Genomic DNA, 26,332 nt, shown 5'->3' on the forward strand with positions numbered 1-26,332 from the left:
ACTATACATATGCTGTCCTGACACAGGTGCTTTCCATGTGTTTGCTCTCAGGCGACGCATAGTCCCTCCCCGTACAGTGTAACTGCACACCTACAGCTGCCAGAGGGCTTGCAGTGCTTATGGAAAATGGGGCTGGATTAGTCCCATGAAATGAAATTGCTGTTGACTACTACTTCCGTGACTGATTACTGCCTGCACACTGACTGCCTGGCATTTAGGGCTGAGGCTTTCCCTTTCTATTTTCCATGTGTGAAATGTACTTGACCTTCTTCATAAAACTGAATGCATTTTTAAGGACATACTTACTCATCCATTTGATTTTTATCCTTGGATTTTGCTTCTGTGATCTTCTCCTGCCTCTTCTTGTCCATTTTCTTCTTTAATTCTTTCTTTTCTCTAAAGGAAAGAGGAATAAAGATTAATCCAAAATGTATATTCTATACAAAATTAGCCAAAGAAGATATAATTAGTTAAAAAAACCAGAGCCTTACTTTTCACAAGTTTCTTTTAATTTCTTTAACTGGCTGTTCTGACACTCTTCTGCTACATCTGTCAACTTCTGAATGAGCTGGAGGAAAAAGCCCAAAACAATTACATATTTTACATTTTGTCATCTTAAATAAATCTAGCTTTCTTCAATAATATATGGTGATGAACATAAGTAAATATTATATCCCCTCTTTGACCTGTGTATAATTAAAAGATAGCCACTGCCCTATCAGTGGGGCAGGCATTGTCAGACTGAGAACTGTAGAATTATATATATTAGCTCCCTGTTTCTCAAGAATAGCTGTCTCCCAAATTATCTGATATAAAAGCAAAGGGTAGTTATATGATATTATTCATGTTATGCACTGGAAAAGTAGTGCTCATTTATAAATTCAATTATAAATTGCACTTCTATGACATTATCTATTACAAGGCTTCTCTGTGGGTGTGGCATTATTATTATTTGGAACAATTTTGATTTGGTGATAGAGAAATAACAGATTCCTATAAAGCAGGTTGAATGGGGTTCTCTGGTCATATTTAGGAGCATGAGCTACAGCAGGACTGGGCAATTACTTGGGCTGGAAGGCCACTTATGAAATTTCTGACAGCTGTTTCAGGGGGGAGGCAATTGCCAGAGGGGAGGCAATTTATTCTATTTGGCCTTGGCTGGTCCACCCTGAACCCACTGCCAGGGGCACCAGATGGAGCAGGTGGGTGGGCAGTGTGGGTAGGGTCTCCATGGAGACTGACCTGGGACCCTAGTGGGCAGGGCACATTCAGTCAGGCAAATGGGATGCGGTTGTGAGCAGGTGGGGAGCAGCATCCAGAAGTGGGATGGGCAAGTGAGGCTGGGATTGTGGGGCATTGGCAGAATGGGACTAGAGCCCTGGTCCACTCCCTGCATGTCCCTGTGATGGGCATCAGTTCTGCAGGCAGGGACATGCAGGGAGCAGACTGCAGCTGCTCCCTGGGCCCCAGCCCCACACGGTCACTGCCTGCAATCCTGGCCATGCCCACCCACCCCACCCCCAGATGCTACTTCACACCCACCTGCATCCTCATCCCACTTGCCTAGCTGACCATGCCCACCATGTGGGTCCCATCTGGTACCCCCCTGCAGTGGATGCAGGGTGGATAGGCCCTGGGTGCTTGGGCAGCAGGGTGGGTCTGGCTGGGGCGGTGGGGCACACACCTGCTCCTGGGCAGCGAGAGGCAGCAACAGCAGCAGGGGCTGCTGGGAAGCTGAGTCCGGCCACCATGCTTCCCCTGCCTCACAAATTATGGTTCCCATCATGCCCGAGAGCCACACACAGGGATGGGGAAGACTGCACCCATTGGCACCTCTGTGCCCTGGGAGCAGTGGGACCAATTACATGCATCACAGCCCAAGCTGCCCCCCATGCCTGCACCGGTTGGGGCTGAGGGACCTGCCATGGGCTGGACAGAATCCCTTGGTGGGCTGGATCTGGCCTATGGGCCATGCCTTGCCCACCCCTGTGCTACAGGTTAAAATGCAGGACTGAGGGTCAGGAAATGTGAGTTCCAGTTCTGGTTATCTCAAATGTGTCCTGGGGCATATCTCAAATGTGTCCTGGGGCACTTCAAGGCCAAGCCTATCCTCTGCTAAAGTCAGTAACAAAATATCCAAAAGAACAAGATTAGTCTCTGACCTCTCTGTAATTCAGTCTTCCCATCTCTGAGAGGTAATAATTCTCTATGCAAGCAAATGTTAGGAGACTAAATTCATAATACGGTGCATTATAAAAATAGAGAATTAACACACTTAAATATTTCACCAGTTTGGGTCTAACTGAGTAAAAGAAGCATGTATATAATCAAAATCTTGAATGGAGAACCTTTGATATGGTTATGTAGTAAAATTCCAATGCTTTTCTCCTTTGTCTTGATAAGAAAAGAAAGAAACAAGAATGAACTCTCCTCTACAACTACCAAATTACCAAGTGTACCATGAGGAAAGAATCTTCACTCATCCGTGAAGCAAATTTTAATCTGAGGAAATATTAATTCAAATAAAGCTCAGTGATTAAACTGTCAGAATGTGCCTTATTAAAAAAAGTAATTATCATGACACTTCATAGCTGAACAATGCAGAAAATGTAGCTTAGCTTTGGGAACACGCATTATCTATTTTGATGAGTTTACATGCAATAGAAAGCTATGCAAACTAATTATATGCTAGTTTAAAATGGCTGTTTTCATAAAAAGAACACAAACTGGTTTGTCACTTCCAAATAAGAGCGGAAACAACTCAAAAAAATGCAGCCCTCCGAAAACAATGGGAGTAACTGCTCAATGGTGCGAGCAAGGCTTATTTACTGTCTCTAACTTACTTGCAAACATAAAGGAGTTTTGTATCTTACTCAATATTATAATTAATATCCAGTATGTTTGTAGGAGGGGCTTGCTATGCACTCTTCAGATAAACACATCCTCTCATAGTGCACATGGGAAAAGAAAGATAAGCATGCTTCCTAAACTTTGACATACCCTACACAATGTTCTTAACATATGCTTGTAGATCATATTGAGAATGCCAATGGCTAACAACATTTCATGTTTTTCAAATGGTTATCTGTCCCAAAACACTTTGGGTGTGAAGCAGAAAGAAAGGAGACTATCGACTAAATGTAGGGAGACACTGTGAGAGAAAGAGGCCAATCTTGCTTCTGGCCTGGATTAGGGTTGGAAACATCGACTCAGCTTCAAGATGTATTCACACCTGCCATTAGCAGAAAATGTCAGTGAATGTAAATTCAGTATGTATTTGAATAGATGATTATATAGTTCTTGGCCAGGATGGAACATACAGGATGATAAAATAAGTTGAGATCATTTGAAATATAGTAAAGTCCCATGCCTGACCCAGTCAAGGGATCCTGGTAAATTAAAAGTGGATAGAGAAGTAAAAACAGGGCACCAAAACTCAGTCACATCCAGGTCAAACATTTTGTCTTGAGTCTACCATTTGGATTATTTAAACACTCTAAGATTCAGGTTGATGCCAAGACATAGAAAGCACGACTAGCCTTCAGGTAAGCCAGGCAGTGCCCAGTGGTAGCCTTAGGGCTGTTGGGGCCCTGGGCAAGAGAGTCAGTTGGGGCCCCTTAGAGGATTAATTTTGATGACCTATAAGCCAGTTGGAGATTTTTGATTTCAATTGCACTTTGCCCTATCCATGGAACTGAAATGAAAGTATCTTAATACCATATTGATAATACAAATATTCGGTGTAATTAATTTTTATTTTTATAAAGTGTGGGGCCCCAGGCAGTCGCCCAGTTTGCCCTCCACTCAGGTACTGCAGTGCCATAGCAAGGGGGTTGAGCAGAGCAACTGCCCGAGGTGCTGAATCGAAGGGGTGCCAACAGGCACTGCCCAGCTGGAGCAGTGCGTGGGATGGAGCAGTGAGCAGCTCGTTTGGGGGGATGCAGGGAGGGCAGCTCCCACTGCTGCATGCACGGGGCAAACGGGGGCTGCCACTGTGGGCTTTCTTGCTATGGCACTGAAGTCAGGTACCAGTTTCATGAGTCACTGGGACCTCTGTCTCATTCTACTTGCCAAAGCCTCTAGAGACAGACAAGCATATGCTTATAGTGACTTCAAAAAAGGGGAGGACTTGATGCTCAGTAGTGTGCAGCAGCTGTTACACGGTAACTGTAACATTTATATGAGCCTGCAGTAAAACAAGCATTACAAAATGGCTCAAACTTTAACCTTGCTTCATCTGGGGCAGTTTAGCTCAAGTGTATCACACTTCTGAGCAGCAGCTCCCTCTTCCCTTTTGAAGCTGCAACAAACATACATGTTTGTCCATACTCCACTGTGTACTATTCCCATTCTATACAAAAGGAACTGGTGTAGCTTTAGATATGGAGGCTGGACAATAGCATCTGTGCCCCTTTCCCTTGCAGTTCTGAACAGTTTAAGAGAATATGTGAAAACACACACACACACACACACACACACACACACACACACACACACTGCTGGGAATGAGAATGTGCATATGAGCACCTGTGCTGCAAGTGCACACTTGAAAAGGGAGCAAGGTCTGGAAATAAGGAGCATTAGAGGCCCTCTTTAAAAATGTATATCTGAATGGAAACTCCTTTGAGGCAGCAGAGATGAGTGCTTTTCTTCTCTTTCCTTGTTCATGAAAAATAGCAGTGGTGCTCAATTTATTTGGTCCCAGGGGCTGGATTAGTGGCATGGGGCTAGTCCACAAGCTAGATCCCAGATGCGAGGTCAGTGAGTTGGAGTCAGTCCATGGGTGAGACCCTGGGTGCCAGCCTGGTCCCATGCACTGAATGCGGCTATGGAGTGACGCCAAGTGCTGGCCTGGCCCACTCATGGGCTGGCTGTGGCCCAACCCCATGAAGGTCCTAAAATTTTATGGCAGGGAAGTGGTGGTAGCATTAATGAATGTGGCTCTGCTGTGACAATTAACACTGCCACCACACCCCCACTGCCAAAGGTCCAGACCCCAGGGATTGGATCCAGCCCATGGGCCATAGGTTGAACACCACTGACAAATAGTAATTTTGCTGAATTGGGATGGGGGAAAAGGTTGGGGAGGGAAAGGGTGATAGAGGGAGTACTGAACATATTTATGAATTGGGATCAAATTCTCTTTATAGTTTTCACCAAAAGGAAACAAAAAAAGGACAAATTTTGAAAAATTCAAAACATGTTGCCTCAACATTTAAAAAAATGAAATTTTTCCTTCCCAGAATGTTGGCACATTTCATGCTGATATTTGCCAAAGAAAAATTTAGACTCATCATTTGTAGATGACAATTTTTCACTTCAAAATTGACCCAAATTAAAAGTAAAATGCTATGCTGAAGGGATTATTTATCCAATCTTACACAGTGACCCTTTGATGTGTCACTGGAAGGCAAGGCTAGAAGAATTCAGTGCCCTTTGCTAACTACTAATTAAGATTCCTTACTATCGCCAGCCATCCTTTCCCCCATTGACAGGAGGAGGGATATATCAGGGTCCCTGGCAGTGCATGTCAGCATCTGCAAGAATGCTAGGAGTAACACGGCTCGGGACAATACTTACTGGAGATGGCTTTTGAAACCCCAGGTAAGACAGAGACTGTTTGCTACTCCAAACAGTCAAACAGAGACTGCTAGCAGGTATGGACTCAACACAGATCCCAATCAGCACTTCACTTTTAAATTTCTCACTGGGGAATATAATTCAATCAGCTGTCAAACAGTTTCCGTACATTTCTTTTTTATCAGCCAACGCTTCTAAAACAACCTGCCTTTCAGATGGTACAACAAATCACTGTAAATGAGCAATACCCTAATATGAGCAGTACTCTGATATGATAGCTTCAGATAACACAAAAAACATATCAGATCTCAGCACACAGGGTATAACTCCTATGTACAAGAACTCTGATTCTCTACTGCTCTGACTCATGGGCTGACCTCTTGTGCCAGGCAGCCCTGGATGGTGTAACTAGCCCCATTATATGCAGTGCTTCTTCACATTCGTTTTGTACATATGTCAAAGATAATGTCTGTGGAGTATTCAAGTGGTGTTTCACAGGAAAACTGAAGCCAACTTATATGGAAAAACTGCACTGGTGTAGTTCAGGGGTGCGCAAAATGTGGCCCGTGGGCCGGATGCAGCCTGCCAGGCCATTCAGGCCTGCTGGGCCCCCCCAAAATTTAGGAAATTAATATATATCTGACCCTAGCTGCCTGTCATGTGGACCTCGATGGCTGACCAAAACTCAGTAAGCGGCCCTCCGCTCAAAATAATTGCCTGTCCTGGTGTAGTTGCACTTAACTTTTTAAAACAATATAATCAAAGTGGTATAAGCCTTTCTGAGCATGCTCATTGTTGTGTAAGGCAAGCTTAACTGATATTCAATTAAACTTCTTTCCAATCAACTTATTAAACACTGAAAAAGTACCCATACAAAGGCATACCCCAGTTTAGCTGTATCAGTGTACATTTACATGGAAGGTGACAGAGGTGTTGACAAGGTCTGAGATGTGGTAGTGATCATCATTCGTGATTATTATTAAATGAACAACTATTGTACCTCTTTGCAAAAGACTGAAGCAAATACAGTACATTGACAACTCTTTGTTATATTGAGACAAAGCACCATGTTAAAACAGAGCTAAGGTTGAGACCCTATATCAGTAATTTAAGGATAAAACTAATTACAGAGATACTATTGCTCCAAACCCAGGAAAATCAGAGTTAGGTTTATCCTTAAAAGGAAGCCAAACATGTTAAAACATAAAAAATGTAGATTGAAGCTATCCAACCAATCTTAATCCTCCCCTGTAGTAACATAATGAGGTGAAAACATTAATTTCATAGACATTAGGGAAATCAAATCATAACATACCTTTAGAAATCAGTTCAATCTAACCCAGGAACCACAAGCACTAAAATTCTTTAATCAAAGTCATATGGTTACTGAATGATGTCAGTACCAGGGAAATTAAACTTGTTGGATGTTTAAATGGATATTAAAATTAACACTACATCTCAGTTTCCTGAGTGTTTAATGTTTGGATTTTAGATAAGTATGGCACTTCTCTGTAATGTTTTTTACCCTTAAGTTACTGGTGTTTTTAAATTTTACTTTCATTCTATCATAACATTTATATCAAGTAAGTAAAACTACTGTTACTAGCTTAGTTCAGTGAAGAAATAAACTGAAACTGCTGGGTTTGAAAAATGGCAGTGGACATGAGAGCTTTAGGTCTTCTATCCTACAATGAGTTCTCAATGCCTGTTGTTCAGCTAGACCTCAGAGCAAACATTCATTTTCACAGTAGACCAAGATCGAGAGGCCCTGCTTAATTTTCAGGGATCAGGGAAATAATGTTGTACTTGACCTCTCATGGATATATGACGCAGGGTAAAGAAAGGCTAGAAAGAAAAAAAACAAACCTTGATCATTTACTGTCTACTGTCTATTCTAAGGGGTGTAAGAAAAAAGAATCATCTTTGAAATAGTAGAAGTCTTTATTTCTGTTGTGTCATATCAAAGGGAAAGTTTTTGCTGAGATTTGTTCTAAATATGACCACTGTAGCAATTAAGAACTGTTAGCAGAACAGTACATTAGGTCAGATGGGTAGCATTTCTGTTGGATGGGCTGTCAGAGGGTTAGTTCTCAGGACAGGGAATTACAAAGTGCTGTTGCAAAGACTGCTTGCCTGATTAGCTGCTACTTGGAGTATGTGAGCTGTAAGCTAGAAAAACATGCTGCTCATATAGATAAAAGGGAATGGAACAGGTAATCAGGTATTTTATTTAACCGTAGAAGTTTATGTGGTCCCTATGCCTGCAATATCTGAGCACCTTGCAATCTTTACTGTATGTTTAGGCCAGTGATTCTCAACTGGGGTGCCACAGTACCTTGGGGTGCCACAACATGCTTTTAAGGGTGCTTTAGAACATGAGCAGCCTCTCAGAAGTGACCCAACATCGCTTGTCCCCACCTCCCACCACAGCTGTGTGGAGTTGTTCATGGTGGGGAAAGATCTGGCAAGCTGACCTGGCCTGGACAAGAAAGACGGTGCTGTGGCTTCTGGTAGAGAAGCCAGTAGAGGACAAGCCAGTAGAGAATGAGCTGCAGTGGTTCATGAGGAATCAACACAGGGAGAAACTTTAACTGCAAAGTGGACACAGAGACATGAATGGCAGGCGGGGGGATGTAATACAGCCCATGCGGAGCCAGGCTGGTTGCAGGCACAGAACCAGGACTTGGTGCTGCATCTGTTCCATGGCAGGAGGCTGGACCCACTGGCACCAGGCACATGACACTGGAGAGACCTCAGCACTAACCCACCATGCACATAAGCTGATATATTCAGGTAAGGAAATGAAGTTTCAGTTTCTCACAAGTGTGCCACAAATATTGGTCCCTATTCTGTAGTCAGACCAGTGTACCCATGTAGCTATGTGGCTGTAACCCTGAAGTGTTTTTATTTTCTGACTTCTTATGTATGCATAACTTCTTAACTGTAATTTTGCTTTATCCCTTTAGAATCAGTGTTTAGAATATCCCTTTAGAATCAGTGTTCCTGCTTTATTTCCATGTTCTTGATTTAAAAAAAACCCTAAAAAAATCTAAAAAAGATCTCATCTAAGATAAAGGGACTTCCAAAAAAAAAAAAAAAGAACAACCAGACCATTCATAAACATGTTGCTACTTATTTTTTTTTATAACATTTTGAAATTGGGTGACACTAAATTCAAAAAAGCATAGGAACCTGAAGAGATCAAGAATCACTGGTTTATGCACATGGCTCAGCTGCAACAGAATAATTTAGCCTGGATTTTCCTAAGTGTTAAATTTACTCTGCAGTAAAGAGCAGAGACATAACCAGTTCTCCAAAGCTTGCTGCTGGTAGTAGGCAGTTATGGCACCTGGTCATTAAGTAATGGGAAAGCTGATTTCCTGTGAGCAAACAGCTATCTTATAATGCAATGGACCAGGGAAGTAGATATACAACCAGTGCAGTGGTGTAATTCTTTCTTTTCCAAAGCATAACTTTATCCTGGACTACAGTGACTTACACCAAAGCAGAGCTATACACTGCTTGTCCACTTTTCTTTTACCACTAAGTGAAGTCGAATTACTCTGGCATAAGCATGTTGTGCATCCACACCCCATACTTATCTTCACTGCACTACTATAATGGAAGGAAATCCATTATTCCTGTTTTTCCTCAGATAGAGAGCAGACAGATAAGACACAGATCTAAATCTAATGTCAAATTATTGGGACATCTCTTCTGCCTCTTGGCAATAGCTAATGTTGATGCCACTTAGGGCTTGGGCATTACCCAATATCGTTATAGTTTCTTAAGGCTTTTCCTTCTCTGGTTTGGTTCTGTCACTAATGACAAAGAACAGTAGTTGTTAACAACTCAAGAGAGGTGCTGTGATGTCTCAGGAATGCAAGAGCTATGGCAAACCTACTAGTGCTGCTCCACTGAAATCAATAAACAAACAACAATTCCAAGAAATATGTCAGAGAGGTTTCTGAGAGTGTTCAAGGTTGGTGTGACTTCTGTACTTGGTGGTTGCATCTTCATGAAACACTACTATGCAGTTGTTACTCAGCATTTATTTAGTACTTGCTTATACAAGTACTTGCTTAACCTGAGTTACTGTGCAGCAGCGCTGATGAATGCCTTTTTTGTGATGCCACCGCATAGCAGCCTAATACTACTGTGCAATAACATTGTGTCACGGTTTTTGCTACACAATGCTACTGCACAGTAATATAGGGCTACTGCGCAGTCAGTGCCTCGTGCAGATGCACACGGGGGGCAGGTCTAAGTGTTCAAGTCACACGCAAGAAGAAACTCTGGAGTTTTTTCCTCCTAGGCATGCTGTTTGAATGTGTGCCTGGGAGCAAAAACCTCCGGAGTATATTGCTCTGGAGCTTATGCATGTGTAGCACATTGAGCCTGGTTGCAGCAGCCCTAGCTGGGAGCAGCTCTGGGCTGTTCTGATTGGGTTCAATGTGCAGCAGAGGGACTGGTTGGGGTACAAAGGTGTTTCAGTGCAAGGCCAGCCAGCAGGCAGCCCCTGCCCTGAAGCACCTTCATGCCTCAGCCACCAGGCAGTAACTACCTGTGTGGTGTTGTAGGCATGGGAGGTTTAATTTTGTGGTAGGCTGAGAAAGCTGGATAGTGTAGGTTGCAGTGGAAATTCTGGGAATGTCCCAGATCATAGAACAGTCCTGGGATGATTTTCTATATATTGAAATGACTCTCAAATTTCCTCTAATTGCACAGAGGACCTCTGGCCCAAAGATGCAAAAGGCATAAAGGTGCCATTTTTGTCCTACCTTCATATAAGCTGGATCTTTGTGTTCTGCTTCTTGGAGTTCAGATCCTTAACTCCTTTACTGAATCTAAGAGCAATATCTCCCCCCCAAAATTAAAATTCTGTTTTGTGTCATATAGCACTCTTTAGAAAAGTCCTTCCCCCCCTCAAAACATCCACTGCCATCTGCTCCAGCATCTCTATTTTAGATCTTCAGGCCTTATGATCTTGCCTCTGCTGACAGCAATGCTCCAGCTGTTAAAACAAAAGTTGGTGTGGAATAACTTATGCAAAATATTTCTGCACCATTCCTAGATGATGCCCCAATATCCCTTTAGAGCATTCATTTTCAATGAGAATATTGTTTGGCAAAACTTCACAACCCTGGGAAATGTTTGAAGCTATTTCCATCAGTTTATTTTCATGGGATGTTACTTTTTTTCTAACTAATTTTGCTTCCTGGAGTGTTGTAAGTCTATAAAGCAGCAGAAGAACCTGGAATCATGATCCAAATGTTCCAATAAATGTGGAACTAGCTGAACAAAATGTTGGGGATTTTTCCTTTGTAGTAGTAGTAGTAATCATTTGTATTCCTCTGGTGCCTTCATTTTAAGGTCCTCAAAAACATAAGTCTTACAGCGACTCAGCAAAGGCAAGCACTAGCCCCATTTTATAGATTGAATGCCAGAGAGGCTCCACAGATTTGATCAAGGTAATCATAGGCACACAGGACTGGAAGCCTCCTAGGTCATTCTGTTTAGTCACCTGCATTCACCTATTTAGCACAGTCCAGTAAGGTGATCAGCAGGAGAAGAGCATGTCCCAGCTCCCTTCTCCCTACCCCTTCCCCATGTTGGGTGGCCAGGGCCTGCTTCTCTACCACTGCTGCCTCTAGCAGTGGCATTCCTGGAGGAAGTCTCTCTGCTGGGGGAAGTGGGAGCAATAAAGCAGCTCCCTATCACCTCCTAGCTGGATGGCTGGAAAGTACACCTTTGAGGTAAATTTGTCATCTCAGAAGGCTGTACATGCATGCATGATCTCATAACTCTCTATCTTTGCAGTGCTAGAACGTGCTGAGACACTTGGTAGCAGTATAAATGTAATGTGCATACAAGGCCAAAGAGTCTGTAAATTCTGGGGCTGAAATCCTGAATCTATTAAAAGCAAATGGCAAAAATCCTGTTCAATTCAATATAGTCAGAACTTCACCATGAATTTCTTAACTCTCTTTGTGCTATAAAGCTGCTGTACTAAGAATAATCAGTGCTTGGATTATTTAGCAGGGACAAAAGAGAGTTGTTTTCTCACAGCTGTATGATCTTTTACCATTCTCTGATTTACTCTCCTTACAAACCTTAACACTGATCCCTAATACTAGCAAAAGACAGCAACCATCAAAATAATTAGTGAGATTATAAAATGGCATCTATTATTTTTTTACTAGTTGGCTCTACCAACACAGAACAGAATCAGGAAACAGAATTCTGATGTACCAAGGCCCCTTTCTGATATCTTCAGCAAATACGTAAGAAACTTACGTCATTTTATAATCTGTCCTGAGAAAGGAAAGCACATAGCTGCACTCAGGGATGTATCTAGGGGGTGCTGCAGTCACATTGACCTTTGATTACTGCTCCACCTGAACTTTAAAACAAACTACCTGGAAGGAGCAGCTGTATTTCTATTCAGGCAATGCTGAGAGAATCAGTTGACTTCATGTCTCATTATCATTCCTGCTAATCTCTCCCTACTCCACAGGTGTTAATGGCCCTCTATCCTTTTTAATAGTCTTGACTTTCTACTATTCAAACTACCTTTTTTCCTACTATTTTGCTGTCTGCTAGCCCTTCCTGGTAACACCTCTTTTTATTTCACAGTCCTGCAGATTGTTTCTAGCTCTAGCTAAAAACCTTAACTTGGGTACAGAAATATAAGATGAAAAAATGAATGACAGTGAAGTATTGGAGGCACTGTGAAAACACTCAAGAGGGCTAAATTTTGTATAATGTATCTGAATAAGATCCATCCATACATTAACTGTTATGAATCTAGGACTAATGACACAATATCTTTTTGACTGCTTGGATTCTGTTTTGCCTAGTTTGTATTTTTCTTTATACTTAATATAGAATCTAGCAAATCAGGACACATTCCAATAGTTATATTTGTTTTTGCTTTGTTCTGAACCTGAATAACACAGTGTTAGCCATCTAGCTATTAGTAACCTCCTAGTTTCTCTGTAACTGAAGAAAAATGTGTTATATGTGATGCTTTGCCACACCAACTGCACCTCCCTTTTCAAGGTCCTAGATCTGCCCATGGCTGCACTACTGCAGGAATAGATTAAATTTAGGTGGGATCACCTGTCATATATGCCAATGTAATTTCTATCAGGATGGTTTACAAAATAAATTTCACAGTGTCAGCTGTGAACAGATGTGCAGCTATGATGGGTAGTACATGTGATCTTGTAGCAGCAAGTAGTACTACTGCTTTAGCTGCAGATTCTAGACGGTGTTCAAGGGTAGCTCTACGTAGAGTTTCACATTGTTTATTACCTGACTACTTTATTTCATCAGCTTTTAGAGCTTTGGTGCTCAGGACACCACCTATCACCTGGATTTCTGGCCATAGTTTTGTTCACAAAGGAGATTCTATGAACAAAGATAAAATATGCAAAATAGATTCCACAAAGGGGGCACAATAAAATGCAACCTAATATATAACACATCACACTTTTATTGGTGACTGAGCAATCTTCAATGGGAAGCACAACTTACCAGCTTGATATGTTCCCGCTTCTGGTACTTTTCACTGTAATACTGTTCTTGTCGGAGATTGAGCAACTGCTGCTGTTGCTTGTCCTTCAGTTCTATTAACTTCTGGGTCATTTCTGAGTCAAGTGCAGCCAGCTCTTGTTCAATAGAAGAACTGTGATCTGGGCTGCCAGTGTCACATCTACAAAAGACACACAGATCAGCTGTAGCTTGTTCACTACATACAGTTTATCTTATTCCTTTTAATTTTTAAAATTTTTTAAAACTTCTTTAATTTTGGGGTGGTTGTAGCCCCAAAAGAATGTACAAATCTCCCAGCACTGTAGTTTTGTCAATGACATGATCTAGTACATTCAGGCTGTTCACAGATGTAACTTTAAACTATTTTTTAAAGGGGAGGGAAGACTTGCCTTTTGGGAGCACACATCAGCTGTTCAAGCTTAGCTGTTTTAAACCTGAAATAAATAGTTTTAAAATTGCATCACTTTAGCTCCACTTACTGGGTGGACAAGCATAACATTTCCACTGGTATAATTTCATACTGGAATAACTATTCTGTCTGTCCAAACCCTTAAAGAAAGGTATTTTCCTCCTCTTTTTTTTATGCAGACTAAAACATCTAGTAATAAAATGATGATGGCTGTAGCTTTTAAATCAAATCTGAACAAACTGCAGCATAGTGGTAAAATATGTCTCCACATAAACAATTAGAGATTCCTACTGTGGCTTCTAAATCCACATTCAGGCACTTAGATTAAGTGGCATGATTTTGAAAATAGCTCAGTCCACTGTGGAAACAACTAGAGCTTCTGGGTGCTAAATACTTTTGGAAATCAATCATATATTACGGTTGATATGGGTTTTTTTAGCCATGAGAGTTCAGCAAATCTGTGAGAAGAAAAGGGATTTTGGTAATATCCTTTAATGCACTATATAGTTGTCAGACACATTAGACAAGCTTTGAGGCACAACATGAAAGACATCACCAAAGTCTCTGAAAATCATGTAACTTTTTAGAGGCATAACTAGTGATTGAACAGTCTAACTTTATGCCTGCATTTATAAAAGCTTTGCCAGTTTTTCTTTAAAGCATCTAGGAACATCACTTCATCTGCTATCTGGCTCCTCTAAGGTGGCTATGTACAGTGAGGCTGGGTGTGCATTTGTGCAAAAGTATTTAACAAGCTGCAGAACTGTAAAATGTGGACTCCAGGGAAAAACAGAAGGGAACATGAGCTTAAAAAAGGCTGCCCATGGAAGCAAAGGAAAAATAAAATATTTGAAAAACAAACTCAGTAAGAATGGGAAATATTTGGCCTGGTGAAAGTTAAACAAACAGGAGTTGTGAAAACTAAGGAGAAGGGAGCAGTGAACAGTGCTTGTGAGCGAGATGAACAACTCAAAAATGTTAATGGATTGTGCTAAAATACAAATCCAAGGCAAAAAATATTACATATATATAGCATTACAGCAGAACCCATAATGTGAGAAAGCTGCTGCTCTACTCAGGTGTTAAATTAGTTGCTTAGGAAATGCTGTTTAAGATGACAGAATTTTAAAGACCTGAAATGAGAGCTGAACCTGCAGAAACAAACAGATTTTCCATTCAGCAATTCAAATGCAGAAAACCAATTACACTGTAGAGTTCTTGCTATGCTGTGTGTCTTCCTTTTTGCTTTGAATTAGAGTGACTTCACTGAAGTCAATGAGCCGGAAGGATTTATACCAGCTTAGGATCTTGATCATTGTTGCTGGCTTTACACTCCCTGTCTCTCTCTCTTGCACTCTCTTTGGCAATCCCTCATAGTCAAGGATGATTATTTTCCACAATTGTCTTATCTGTAGGCTTTACTGCAAAAAATGGTAGTTTTCATGATCACTGTGAAAAATGGCTTCTCTCACAATGTTGCACTGAATCACCTGAAAAAAGAAAAGTTTACCGGAAAGTGCAGCAATCCCTGCAACCATAGAGCATGTGGTTTGAGAGAGGGCTACTGAGACGCTGAGCTAGTGATGCAGACTCAGTGAAGGCTCCAATCAGACAAGTGAATGGGTTTCAACGATAACTTTTAAGAAGTCAGATGCAGTGCTGCAGCAAGGCTGCAGTTTGAGATGATGTGTGAAAAGAAATCCAAGAAAGCTAAACACATTTCAGCTCAGGGTTGTATAAGGCAGTTCCCTGCAGGAGCTTTGCATGCAGATGGTTGTAAATTGTTTTGTTCATCATGCAATGTGACTCCAAATGTATCAAGGAAAAACAGCATGGATCAGCATTTAGAGTTTGAATCGCATAGAAAGCAAAAGTTTGCTACACAAGCTGAAGATCAGAGCAAGAAACAAGCAACTATGTTCTCAGTCTTTAAATGAACCATCGAAAGCAGTCTGACATGCAGAGAGGCTACATTCATGTTAGTGGAGGCATTCATGGCCGCCAAACATTCCTCTGGAGAAAACTGATAGCCCTAAATTAAGGGACTATTTGAACAAACACATGCCAAATGCGGGTAGTTTCTCATGTATGAACAAGCTTTGTGGGGTTACCTACCATGAGTAATTGGTTTGCATGTTCAGTCTATAAAATTTGCATAGGCAGATTATGAATTAATTTCAGTTGTACCAAAAGAAGCAACAAATGCCCAAAATAATTCTTCTGCACATTTTATTTGTACCTGGAAACTGGACAGACTGCAGTTTGCCTGTTTTTCAAAAAGAACTGGTTCACCTTGAGTCTATTGATTTTTCCACCATGGCACAAACTGTAGTGAAAGCTGCTGTAAACTACAACTTAGAATTTAATAAGATCTCAACATTTCTGTCTGATAATGCAATGCATATGAGCGAAGCTTTCTTTAATGTGCTCCATGGAATGATGCCCAATGCAATTTATGTCACCCGCAATGCACACATCCTTTCTTTAGTAAGTGACATCTGCTGCACACGTTTTTCTGATATGGGTAGTTTGGTTTCCTCTTCTAAGAAAAATGTTCAAACAAGGTCCAGGCCATAAGCCTCAATAAAGCCTCCTTTGCCAATATAAGTGGGGATCTACATGCAACTGTGTCATTTCCACCAGAGCCAGTGCTTACAAGGTAGAATTCGCGGTTTAACACAGTTCATTACCATGCAAGGAATATGAAGTAATACCAGCAATTTGTGCACAAGGAACTTGAAATCAAACCCAACACAGAGTGCATGCTTAAACCACTTGATTTCTTAAGACAGGGCTGATCAAATGAAGCTTGAAGATCAATGAAGATCAAGTTATGTTTGTGGCTGAAAAAGTGATCCAGTCCACTGAGCTTCTAATGAAGTTTGAAAGTTGGCGGGCTTTGATCCATCAAGCAGAAAACAAGCTGATGGATTTGATAAGTTGGGTCGAAGACATGGCAACTTTCAAACTGTCAACATGAAAACCAGCTGAGACAAGAACTGTTCCAGGCAATAGCTGTGAAGCTGAATCAGTACTACAAGTACGATCAGTCACAGAGACAGAGGATGTCAGCTGCAACTGCTGGTGGATGCTGCATGCTAGTGTTTAACAGCTAATATGAATTGTTTCTATCAATGTTGGCATTATTTAGTAGTATTAAACATTTTGTAGCATGCTAATAATATATTATGATATTAGTTACTATTCATACTGGGTGCATCTAAACATGCACATTTATTAGGTAGAAGTAAACTAATTTACTCCGCAGCAAGATAGTATTTGTAAATACAAGTACTATCTTTCTGTGGAGTAAAAAGTTCTGTAGAAGCGCACGTGTAGATGCAGGAGGGGCTTTTTCCCTTTTTCTTCAGCCATTCCCTCTGCAGGATATTGAGCTGCCCTGGGCTGGCAGGCTGACCTCTGGGGCCCTCTACCAGCGGGGATTGCTCCATGCTGGTTCCACATGCTGCATCTGAATAAACTGCGGCGCTTGTTGCTCAGGAGTAAATTGCTTGTTCAAACTGCATTCCTTGGAGCAATAAACTCCAGAGAAATAAACTCTGCAGTTTATTCAGGCACCATAATAGCATGTGTAGACATGCCCATTATGTATAAATTTATATTCATAATATATATCAATTTGCACGTCCCCAACACACACACAGCGTTTTTTACTAGTAAATGCAGTCCTCCTTTATGTACCATTGTATTTTTTAATTGTTCCCTCTCACAATGAAGACTTACAAGAACTCATTTGTATATTAATTTGCAAAAAGAGTTTAGGAGAAGAAAATCTGCTTTGAATAAATAAAACTGAACCTTCCCTCAAAAGATTGAAACCAAGGTTCTGGATGATGTTTATTTCTGGAGCTTCCAAGGTTCTGGATGATGTTTATTTCTGTCTTTCCCCAGACTTTCTGGATTTTCTGTGTTTAGTTATATAATAAGCATGTATATGGCACTGTTCATTAAAACACTCAGACAGGAATCACATGGTTTAGACTGAAAGAAAAAAAAAACCCTTCCTGAATAGGCGGTTGGGAATCCCTGCTTATTTGATATGATCTTAAAAAGTTATACTGCTCTGAGTGAGAAAATAGATCTAGAAAATGTCAAGATGGAGGGAGAGTCCCTCTAGTGCTTTCTGAATGAGACCAGGGGAAATGTATTTGATGAGAGTGAATTCACCATAAAATGAGATAAGAACTTGCTACTAGGAATGCTTTGCCCATAACTTCACAGAGCTCCACCTTTGGTACAGTTCAGTGAAGTACTGTTGATAAGCATAGTTAGATCACAAAGGAAGACTTTGGACATGGGTTGGAATATAAAGCCCAATGAAGCAGCATGGGAAAATTCTCACATGGGATTTTCCAAAACAAGAGAGTATTGGTGATCTTCTGGGAAAGTCTGTTTTTGTGAGATTAGCAGGGCAATTTTCAGACAAAGTTCAGGTACATTTTCCATTAATTAGCATTTATTCCAGGCCAAAACTCAAAACACCATTTTCAGTGAGAAGGATTGCAAGGTATAATGTAAGCATTCTAGAGGAACTCCACAAAAAAAACAAAGGCCCATAAAAACAGCACTGTTTTTTTGGTTCATGCTGTTTATACTAACAATTACTTTTTTTAAGGAAAACTTATCATGGTATTTGAGCCTTATTAAAGACATATTGGCCACATCCCCATGAGCAGGAACGTGAGGTCTGTGGCACCTCAAAGCCTTTTTGAGGCACCCCAAAACACATGTGGCACTTGTGATTCTGTTCCCTACACTGCATATTTGCAGCACAGTGGCAAAATTAGATACTGGGAAATCCTAGCATCTAAAGAACACACAGCAAAAAAAAAAAAAAAAATTGGGCCAGCACACATGGTTGCAGTGTGTGCCACCCAAAACCAGAGCCTGGCTGGCCAGAGCCACATTGCAGCTGCTAGCCGAGCTCCGTGTGCCCAGATCACTGCCATGACAGCCCTAAGAGGCCCCCACGACTCCAGGTGCTGGCTCCAACCTCCCGTACTTCACCTGGGGCAATTTGCCACTTGTCAGAACACATGTGCAGGGGCATGCCTGGGGACACAAATATGTCCCCAGTGAAATGTATGTTCACTACTGTGGGGACATGCCCACTTAATCCAATGTTTTCAATAATACTCACCAATTTTGTAAGTGTCAGCTTTCTGGTGCCAAACTCCAGGACAATTTGTGATTCTCAAAGGAGCTGGGGGTGGTCCCAGGGAGGATATGGTACATGGGTGTACTTGCACACCTCCTCCCCCCCACCTTTGATTCCTGCTTCTCCCATTGTTTAAAACCAACTGCCTGACAGTGGCAGCAGCATTTCTATTCAGGCAGCAGCAAGAATGTCAAATTAATTCATGGCTCATTAAAATCTAACTGATCCATTCTAAACTCTTCATTCTACAGTTGCTAATGGCCCTCTCTCTTTTTTAACGATCTTGTTCTACTAATCAAGCTAGCCTTTCCGCTGTAATTCTGCAGTCTGTTAGTTGCTCTTGGTAATGTATTTCCTATTTCACAGCCCTATAAACTGTTTTTAACTCATACCAATAGTTATATATGTTTTTGCTTTGATCCTAAAGTCAATATAGCCCTAGGCCCCTAGCATATCAAGTAACGCTTCTAGTTTCTTTTTAACTGGAGAAAAAATATGGGTTGCATTATGTGGAATGATGAATCACAACACCTGCACCCCCCCTATTCCAAATCCTAGATCTGCCTATGATTAGTCCTCACCACTTCTGAAAAGCTGGCGCAATTAAGCCAGATTTTCATAGACATGTATGTGTTTAAAAATACATCCGCACATCTAATGAGATTTTCAAAAATACCTAAAGCAAGGTAGGTGCCTCACAGTGAATGAGAGACAGGCATGTAACTTGTTTTAGTGCTTGGCACATACGTGAATTTTCGATACCTAAAAGTCTTTAAAAGTCTAACCCAAGTTTTAGCTCAATCCAGGCACTCAAAATTCATATATTTCTGACAGTGTCTCTGTGGCAGAGCACCTTTGGGGCCAGTCACTTTAAGGGCTTTGAGTGGCTTGTAAGCACAGGGCAGCTGGCAGGTGCAGGCCAGTCTTGATGGGGTGGTCATGTGATTGCAGGAGGGCCGCGTGATTGGAAGAAGGGGTGGAGCAGCCTCCATTTTAGATCCAAGCCCTCTGGAATAACACCACCCGGCTGAGCTACTGCTCAGAACATCCTCAGAGGTAAAGGCAGGAGCTCTGGGGATGGCAAGAGGCTCCTGGGCCTGGGTATAACCAAAAACTACACCCTGCTGGTGAAGGATGGCCTGATAAGATTGCTCGAGGAGGGGCAGTTCCCCTGAAATGCCAGGCCAGGTGCCTCCCCAGTGAAAGGCAGGTAGGGACACCTTACAACCACATCCTGGTGGGAAACCCTGATGTAGGGCCAGGCATGTCTCCAGACACCTGAGCCCCAGAGGCCCCAGCGAGGGGGGCAAAGAGATAAAGTGGCCCCATTGAGAGGGCAGAAGTGTGTGGTGGCCTGCACAGAGTAGGGTGCATTGTTGTGGCCTGAAGGACTGTGCACTGGGGGTGCAGAGTAGGGTTGCAAGTGTCATCTGAAGGGCTGCACCGGGGTGTGTTGAGTAGGGCTGTAGAGGCAGCCTGAAAGGCAGCACACAGGCCAACCCCTATAAGTATGTGAAACTGTCTGGCAAGGGGTTAGGGGCAGAGTCAGCCTAGTGTGAGGCACAAGACTAGTGCCATGTAGAGTACGGTTGCTTGAGTGACCTGAAGGGCTATGTATGGGCTGGGCAGAACAAGAGTAGTTAAACCTGATGGCCCAAGGAGCAAGGCAGGTTGAGAGTGGCCCAGTGAGGGGCAATATGAAAGAGGCCCTGTGAGGGGGGGTGGTATGAAAAAGACCCTGTGAAGAGCAGAGTGAATGAGCTGAGTGGTAGAGGTACAAGGGGCAGAGTTTGGCTTGGCCACAGGCTGGAGCTACCATCAACTTATGATGCCATTTGTGAGGCACAGGACATGGTATAGGGGCGGTATGGAGCCATGTGTAATGTCCCAGGCATCCAGGAATAAGATGGGCATCCTCCCGCACCTTACATCCATTTTATTAACCAGCAAGTCGTGGCAGGAAACAAGGGCAGACTGCCCTAGACAGAGGGGCGGCTGACATTAAGATCTGGTGGTGACATGGCCCCCTGTCACAGTCACTCATATCTCTACAATACATGCAAAACTGCAGTTACTGTGTTTTGGACTTTTGAACCACAGAGTAGGCAGATATTCTTCCTGAATACTTTGTGCTATCAATAGAGTAAATTTAATAAACACTAATATCTTTATTACCTGTTTCAGATAAAAGTGCTAATGATAAAGGAGAGTGCAATCCAAACACAGAGCTGTAGCACTGAACAGGACAGATGTGCTAACCAAACAAAACCATTTATTGGACCAAACTAAGCTATTGTTGGAAAAAAATAAGGCCTATCTCTAAACATCAGCCCAAAATATTAAGATGTTAAGAATATCTAACTGAAAATATCACTCTGTATTAAGTTTACTTATGACAGCATTAAAACACCAATTCAGTAAAGCCCTCAGGTGCATATGTGAGTCCCTCCCCTGGCTTTAACTTTACTGAACCAGGGCCTAATTCTACATACGAATGCAAAACTGACTGCCCCTGGATATTTTATTTTGTGTCACTTTATGAAACAGGGACAGCTAATAAAGCAATTTTGTAATTTTCCAGACAAACAGCAACTACAATGGTCAGAGAGACACAAAAACTGCCTTTTTCCTAGGATACAGCAACTGATTAAAAGCCTTCAGCTTGAAATAATAATACACTTACAAAGCTGAACATCCCTACATATATATTCTTTTTAAAATTCAAAATCAGACTTTTTCACCATCACTTTTTTATCATTTTCATCTGAAAAAATCACACCTTCAAAATCATATTGACAGCTCAGTTTAACAATATATAGCTGAACATTTTTTGCCAGACACTATGGAAGATTTATGGTTACATGCTAACATAACAAAAAAACTATTTACTGAAAGGTAAGAGGCTTTATTTGGATTTGTCTTCTTGTTGAAATAAATGAAAGAGAAGAAAATCTTTACTTTGCTTTGTCTCTTGATATTTTTGTCTTACACATTGGGACTGGACAATATAATACTTTACCGGTTACTGCATTACACATTTGACAACCAGTGATTAAGATAATTTTATAGACTCAGACTTAGAACTTGACAATCTGAAAACGAGTGACAGTCTAAGTCAGCTGAAACAACTGAAAAAATACTTGAGAAATGCTAAATGATAAAACATATCTACCAGTGCAAATGAGGCTGTTAGGAAGGACAAGTACTTTCTAGGGGGTGACAGAAGTACAGTTCCCTAGTCTAACTCTTGGCACTTAACAGAAGGCACCATATGTTAGACCAACCCTTCTGACCCAACAGATGTTAGCTGTTCCTGCATCTCCACCCCCCCACACCCTCCCAGCTCCAGTGCTGTCTCAGGTTGGGAAGGGGAGAAGGCATGGGAGGGCACACAGGGGGGTGTAGATTGGAGCACCTCACCTTGGGTGGGCTCCAATCCACCTGCCCCTCCTTCTAGTGCAGCTGGGCGAACCCCAGAATGGACCTCCCACCCTTGCCTTCTCCCCCTCCCATCCTGAGACAGCACCAGGGATGGGGCTGGAGCAGACAGAAGTTAATGAAGGTGCTCCACTTTGGAGAGCCTTCATTTGAACCCTCACATACTGATGGTTAATTTGTCACATGATTGGAGTGCTCTGCAGCATAGCTGTTTTGTTTGGGCATGGTTGTAGAGTGCTTTCAAGGGGCCAATCATACAACAAATGTAATTTCTGTCTGTGCCTTCTATGTCAGGAAATGGGCTGGTACCAATTACTTCCTGGTTAGAGACAGAGGGGAGAATCAAGGATTGTAATTCTTTGAGTTGCAACTTGACCCCTCATCTGATCCTTATTTGGACCTTTTAGTAGCTCCAAAATCAAGCTCCTCACATACTGTTTGTAAAAAACGAAATCAAGAACAGTTTCACTTGGTATCACCATAAGATGTGAAGAAAAGTTGGTTTTTCACTTCCCAAATGCCACATACCCATACACAACAAAAAATACATACAAGCTATCTGGCATATAAAATTGGGACAGCCTTATTCAACTGCAGGCAGAGAGGTAACACTTCACTGGGAGGCCTTTATTGGTGTAAACTCCAGCTCCATTTCAAGATCTCTTGACTGCAATGAATTACACAGCCCTATTTTTTACATGGACTTTTTAACAAAATCTCCACATCCTTGTTATTGTCACCTCTCAAAACTTAATGGATAAAAGTCTTTTGTGTTAAAGACAAGGAAGCTGCATTCAGCGTACCTTTTCTTGCTATCCCTTCTGGCTGTCTTTTCTAAGACTGCCCTGCGCCGCAGGTAGTCATTCTGGATTTCGTTATACTTTGCAGTGTGCTCCTTGATAAGATCGGTGGTTTTCTTGTGGTGTCTCTTTACAAGGTCCTTCATTTCTTTGTAGTGCTTCTTCTGTAGTTTAACAAATGATTTCTGTTGCTTTAGCTCCTCAATAGTCTGAGCTTCTACTTCTGCAACAATAACCACAGAAGCAGCTTCATTTTTCTTTACTCAAAATCACACATGAGTACGATATTCAAATTCCTACTAGCAGGGCATGAAATTAAGTCCTTTTCTTTAATACTGACAGTCAAAATCTACTAGCTTAAGATGAATTAAGTGCTTTCAATTATAGTGAGAGGCTTTTCACTGGAAATAAACTAATGAGTCTGAAAATATATGTTACATGTAATCAGTTATAAAGGCTTGGAAGTAGGGTGCTAAATAAGAGGAGTACGACATTCAGCAAGGGAAAATTGACTTATTTTTCATTTCCCCTAACACATTTTCAGGCTCAGAGGATTCTCATGCATCCCACACCACTACCCAAAGTTCTCTCCAGTATTTCCCCCACATCTGGGTGTTGCAGGTGGAAATCTGACTTGATGCCATTAAGAAGCTGAGCCAATACCAATGTTCAACCAGGTCTGATAAAATACAGGTGGTTTATTTTAGCATTAAAACATTTGCTATTGATTCAGGAATCAATTAGCCTCAGGTCCTGCACCAGATGTTCCCAAACTAGGGAGTGCAATCCGAGATAGGGCTGTAGCACTTAATGAATGGGGTTGTGAGACCCACAGAAATTCAGACTTCGACCAGAAGTGGGGTCACAGACTAGCTGAAAGAGGGGTTGTAAGCCCAGAAGGGGGTTTCTACAGAAAAAGATTGGGAGCTGCTGCCATATAATGCCCTTCCTTTTTGTACTTCCCACTTTCATTTGTGCATTATCTTCAATTTGGCTTCAGTAATTGAAAGTCTTGATGTAATGAAAGTGTCAGTATTTTCACCTCCATGATGGGGTTAAAGTTGGTTTCCATGAGAAGTTTTGATTAACCTGGTGGCAATCATGTGTGACCTTTTGCTAACACTAGGCACATCCAAGAATTACATTTAGATTGCCATAGTACGATCTAAATGCCACAGTGTCTAAGTGTTCCAGGACTTAGGTAGCTCTAAAAATGGCATGACTGATATCAAGTTAGTTCACCTTAGAGGTGAGCTAACTTTAGATCAGCCTGGGGTTAATCTGATATAATTAAACTGGTCTAGTGAATGTCTGCATACATTCACAGCACAGGCCTGCATCTGGGAAAGCCCAGCCACTTGCCAGAGCCCCAGGGCTGTTTTAAGGCCTCCGACCAGGGTATTTTACCCCTTCAGCCCACCCAGTTACCCTTTCCCCTGGGCCAGGCAGGTCACCCTCCACCCACCAATACCTCCCTCAGACCTTCCACCCGAATCCCACCAGCCTCCCACCACCCCACTGACTTACTTACTTCTGGCTGCCCATGTTTCCTCCCTGCAAGCAGCAAACATATGCACATGAAGGACACAGCTCAGGTTTGGGCAGGTTAAACTAAGCCTCCTGCAAACACTAAACGGCAAAAGTGATGGACCTGTGCTGGTGAGAGTACCAGAAAGGGATTTAAAAAGGAACTTCCTTTTAGGCACCCAATGCTTTCGTGGAACTCAATGGCCAAGATCCCATCAACTTCAAAGCCGTATAACTGTGCTGAAAGGGACAAAAAACTGGCATATACATTTGCTATTCTGCCAATAATCTTTCTGTGATCCCAAACCATAGAATGCATTCAGCATATGCAACTGTGTGACATCTCTATATTTATTACCTGTTAGGACACTCTGAATAAGATCTTCTGTTTTTGCAGGTGCTTTCACAGAACCTGGAAGTAAAAGATACCATTGATTCCAGTCCTTGTTAAAGAGATGACCACGTGTGTTGCCCACAGATAACAGGAAATTCTATATACCATATCTAAAAAATTCTGCAGTTCACATGGAGTATACTATTGTGGGAAATATGTTTCTTAGGAGTTCTTTACACTAGTTAGAATACCAGCATGATAGGCAACACAAAAAGAAAAAACCCAAATGCTCCACCTTACTCATAAAGGTGATGCAGCTGATTTCATTCGTGTGAGTAAGGTAGGCAAGATTTGGCCCACTGTTATTATAACAGCATTACTTTATGTGACAGCTCAAAATCCCTTAAAATGAGCCTTTCAAATGAATGAGAGCTGGAACAGCCTCATGATGAACACTGCATAGTAGTACACTTGAATGCACCATAGTTTTAATGTTTTTTTTAATCTAAAAAAAAATATCAAAATTAAAGCACCCAGGCACCCATATTCTGATACTAAATTTTAAATATACAATAAAGTATAACTGTACTATAAAAGTAATTTAAGAGCTCACTGCACTTGGAAATAATAACTGGTCATGTAAACTATCTTGTTCATAATGGCACCCTCAGTTTTTGAACTACACCGCAGAATACATATAGACTTTTTCAAAACTCATGGAAAAGTTCTGTGCTTGACTATATGCTCCCTTAGTCATTAAAATACATGTCCTCTCTAAAAATACATGTCCTCTCTATTTATACCCTTCTCTGTGTGTGAAAATTGCTTCTCAAGTAGCAAGGGCACAGAGCCATACCAATAAAAGTGAATCTGTGGGCACTGATTTGATAGTAAAATTGTTTGGGAGGCCCTGGGAAAGGGGTAAAAATATGCATTTTCATTGGGAATATTTTTAAATATATCTGCTTTGCAATAAAGATGGGCTTGTGGATAAACAACATACAGAAAATAGAGTCTCTGCCATGAAGAAACTGCAATTAATGAGAGCCAGAGGCATGAACATATTAAATACTTTTAGACTAGAGGACTGGTCAATTTTGCAAATCCAGATGTTGGGATAACAAACTCAATTGCAAAAGAAGTGCAGGATTATATGAAGAATATAGGAGGAATATGAAGAAAGGGAGGTTTGCCTTTTATTGCAAAGCTAAGAGACCATTCTACCTTTATGCTTAAAACTGTAGAGCCAGGCACTGAAAAATACTCACTATGCAGTATTGATATCAGGTTTTCTGGAGCGCAGCTCCAGTTTAGAAACGCATTTGAGATGACCAGATTTCTCACAACTTCATGGCTCCCACTGTTCTCAAGATCTAACTCCACAGAATCAATGGAAGGTTCTTGTCATTGTCAAAACCTGGCCTATTATGTCTATGCACTGTATTGGAATCTAAGATTCACAAGCAAAGTCCAAAAATAGCCTTCCTATTATATTCTGCTGATTCCCA

General features: G+C 41.5%; 1 protein-coding gene across 5 annotated transcripts in view; it reads right to left on the bottom strand.

The window, feature by feature from the left end:
* Positions 1-26,332, bottom strand: part of PLCB1 (phospholipase C beta 1) — a 749,766-nt gene that overhangs the window by 115,022 nt on the left and 608,412 nt on the right. For all 5 annotated transcript variants that reach the window (XM_090051563.1, XM_090051555.1, XM_090051579.1 and 2 more), the window contains 5 exons: positions 24,849-24,902; positions 22,967-23,186; positions 13,120-13,297; positions 492-568; positions 307-396 (listed from right to left, as the gene is read on the bottom strand). In XM_090051563.1, coding sequence (XP_089907689.1) covers positions 307-396; positions 492-568; positions 13,120-13,297; positions 22,967-23,186; positions 24,849-24,902 — 619 coding nt within the window. The remainder of the gene's footprint in view (positions 1-306; positions 397-491; positions 569-13,119; positions 13,298-22,966; positions 23,187-24,848; positions 24,903-26,332) is intronic.

This window comes from Crocodylus siamensis, chromosome 1 (assembly GCF_052110815.1).
Source record: "Crocodylus siamensis isolate JL-2025a chromosome 1, ASM5211081v1, whole genome shotgun sequence".
NCBI classification, from domain to species: domain Eukaryota; kingdom Metazoa; phylum Chordata; order Crocodylia; family Crocodylidae; genus Crocodylus; species Crocodylus siamensis.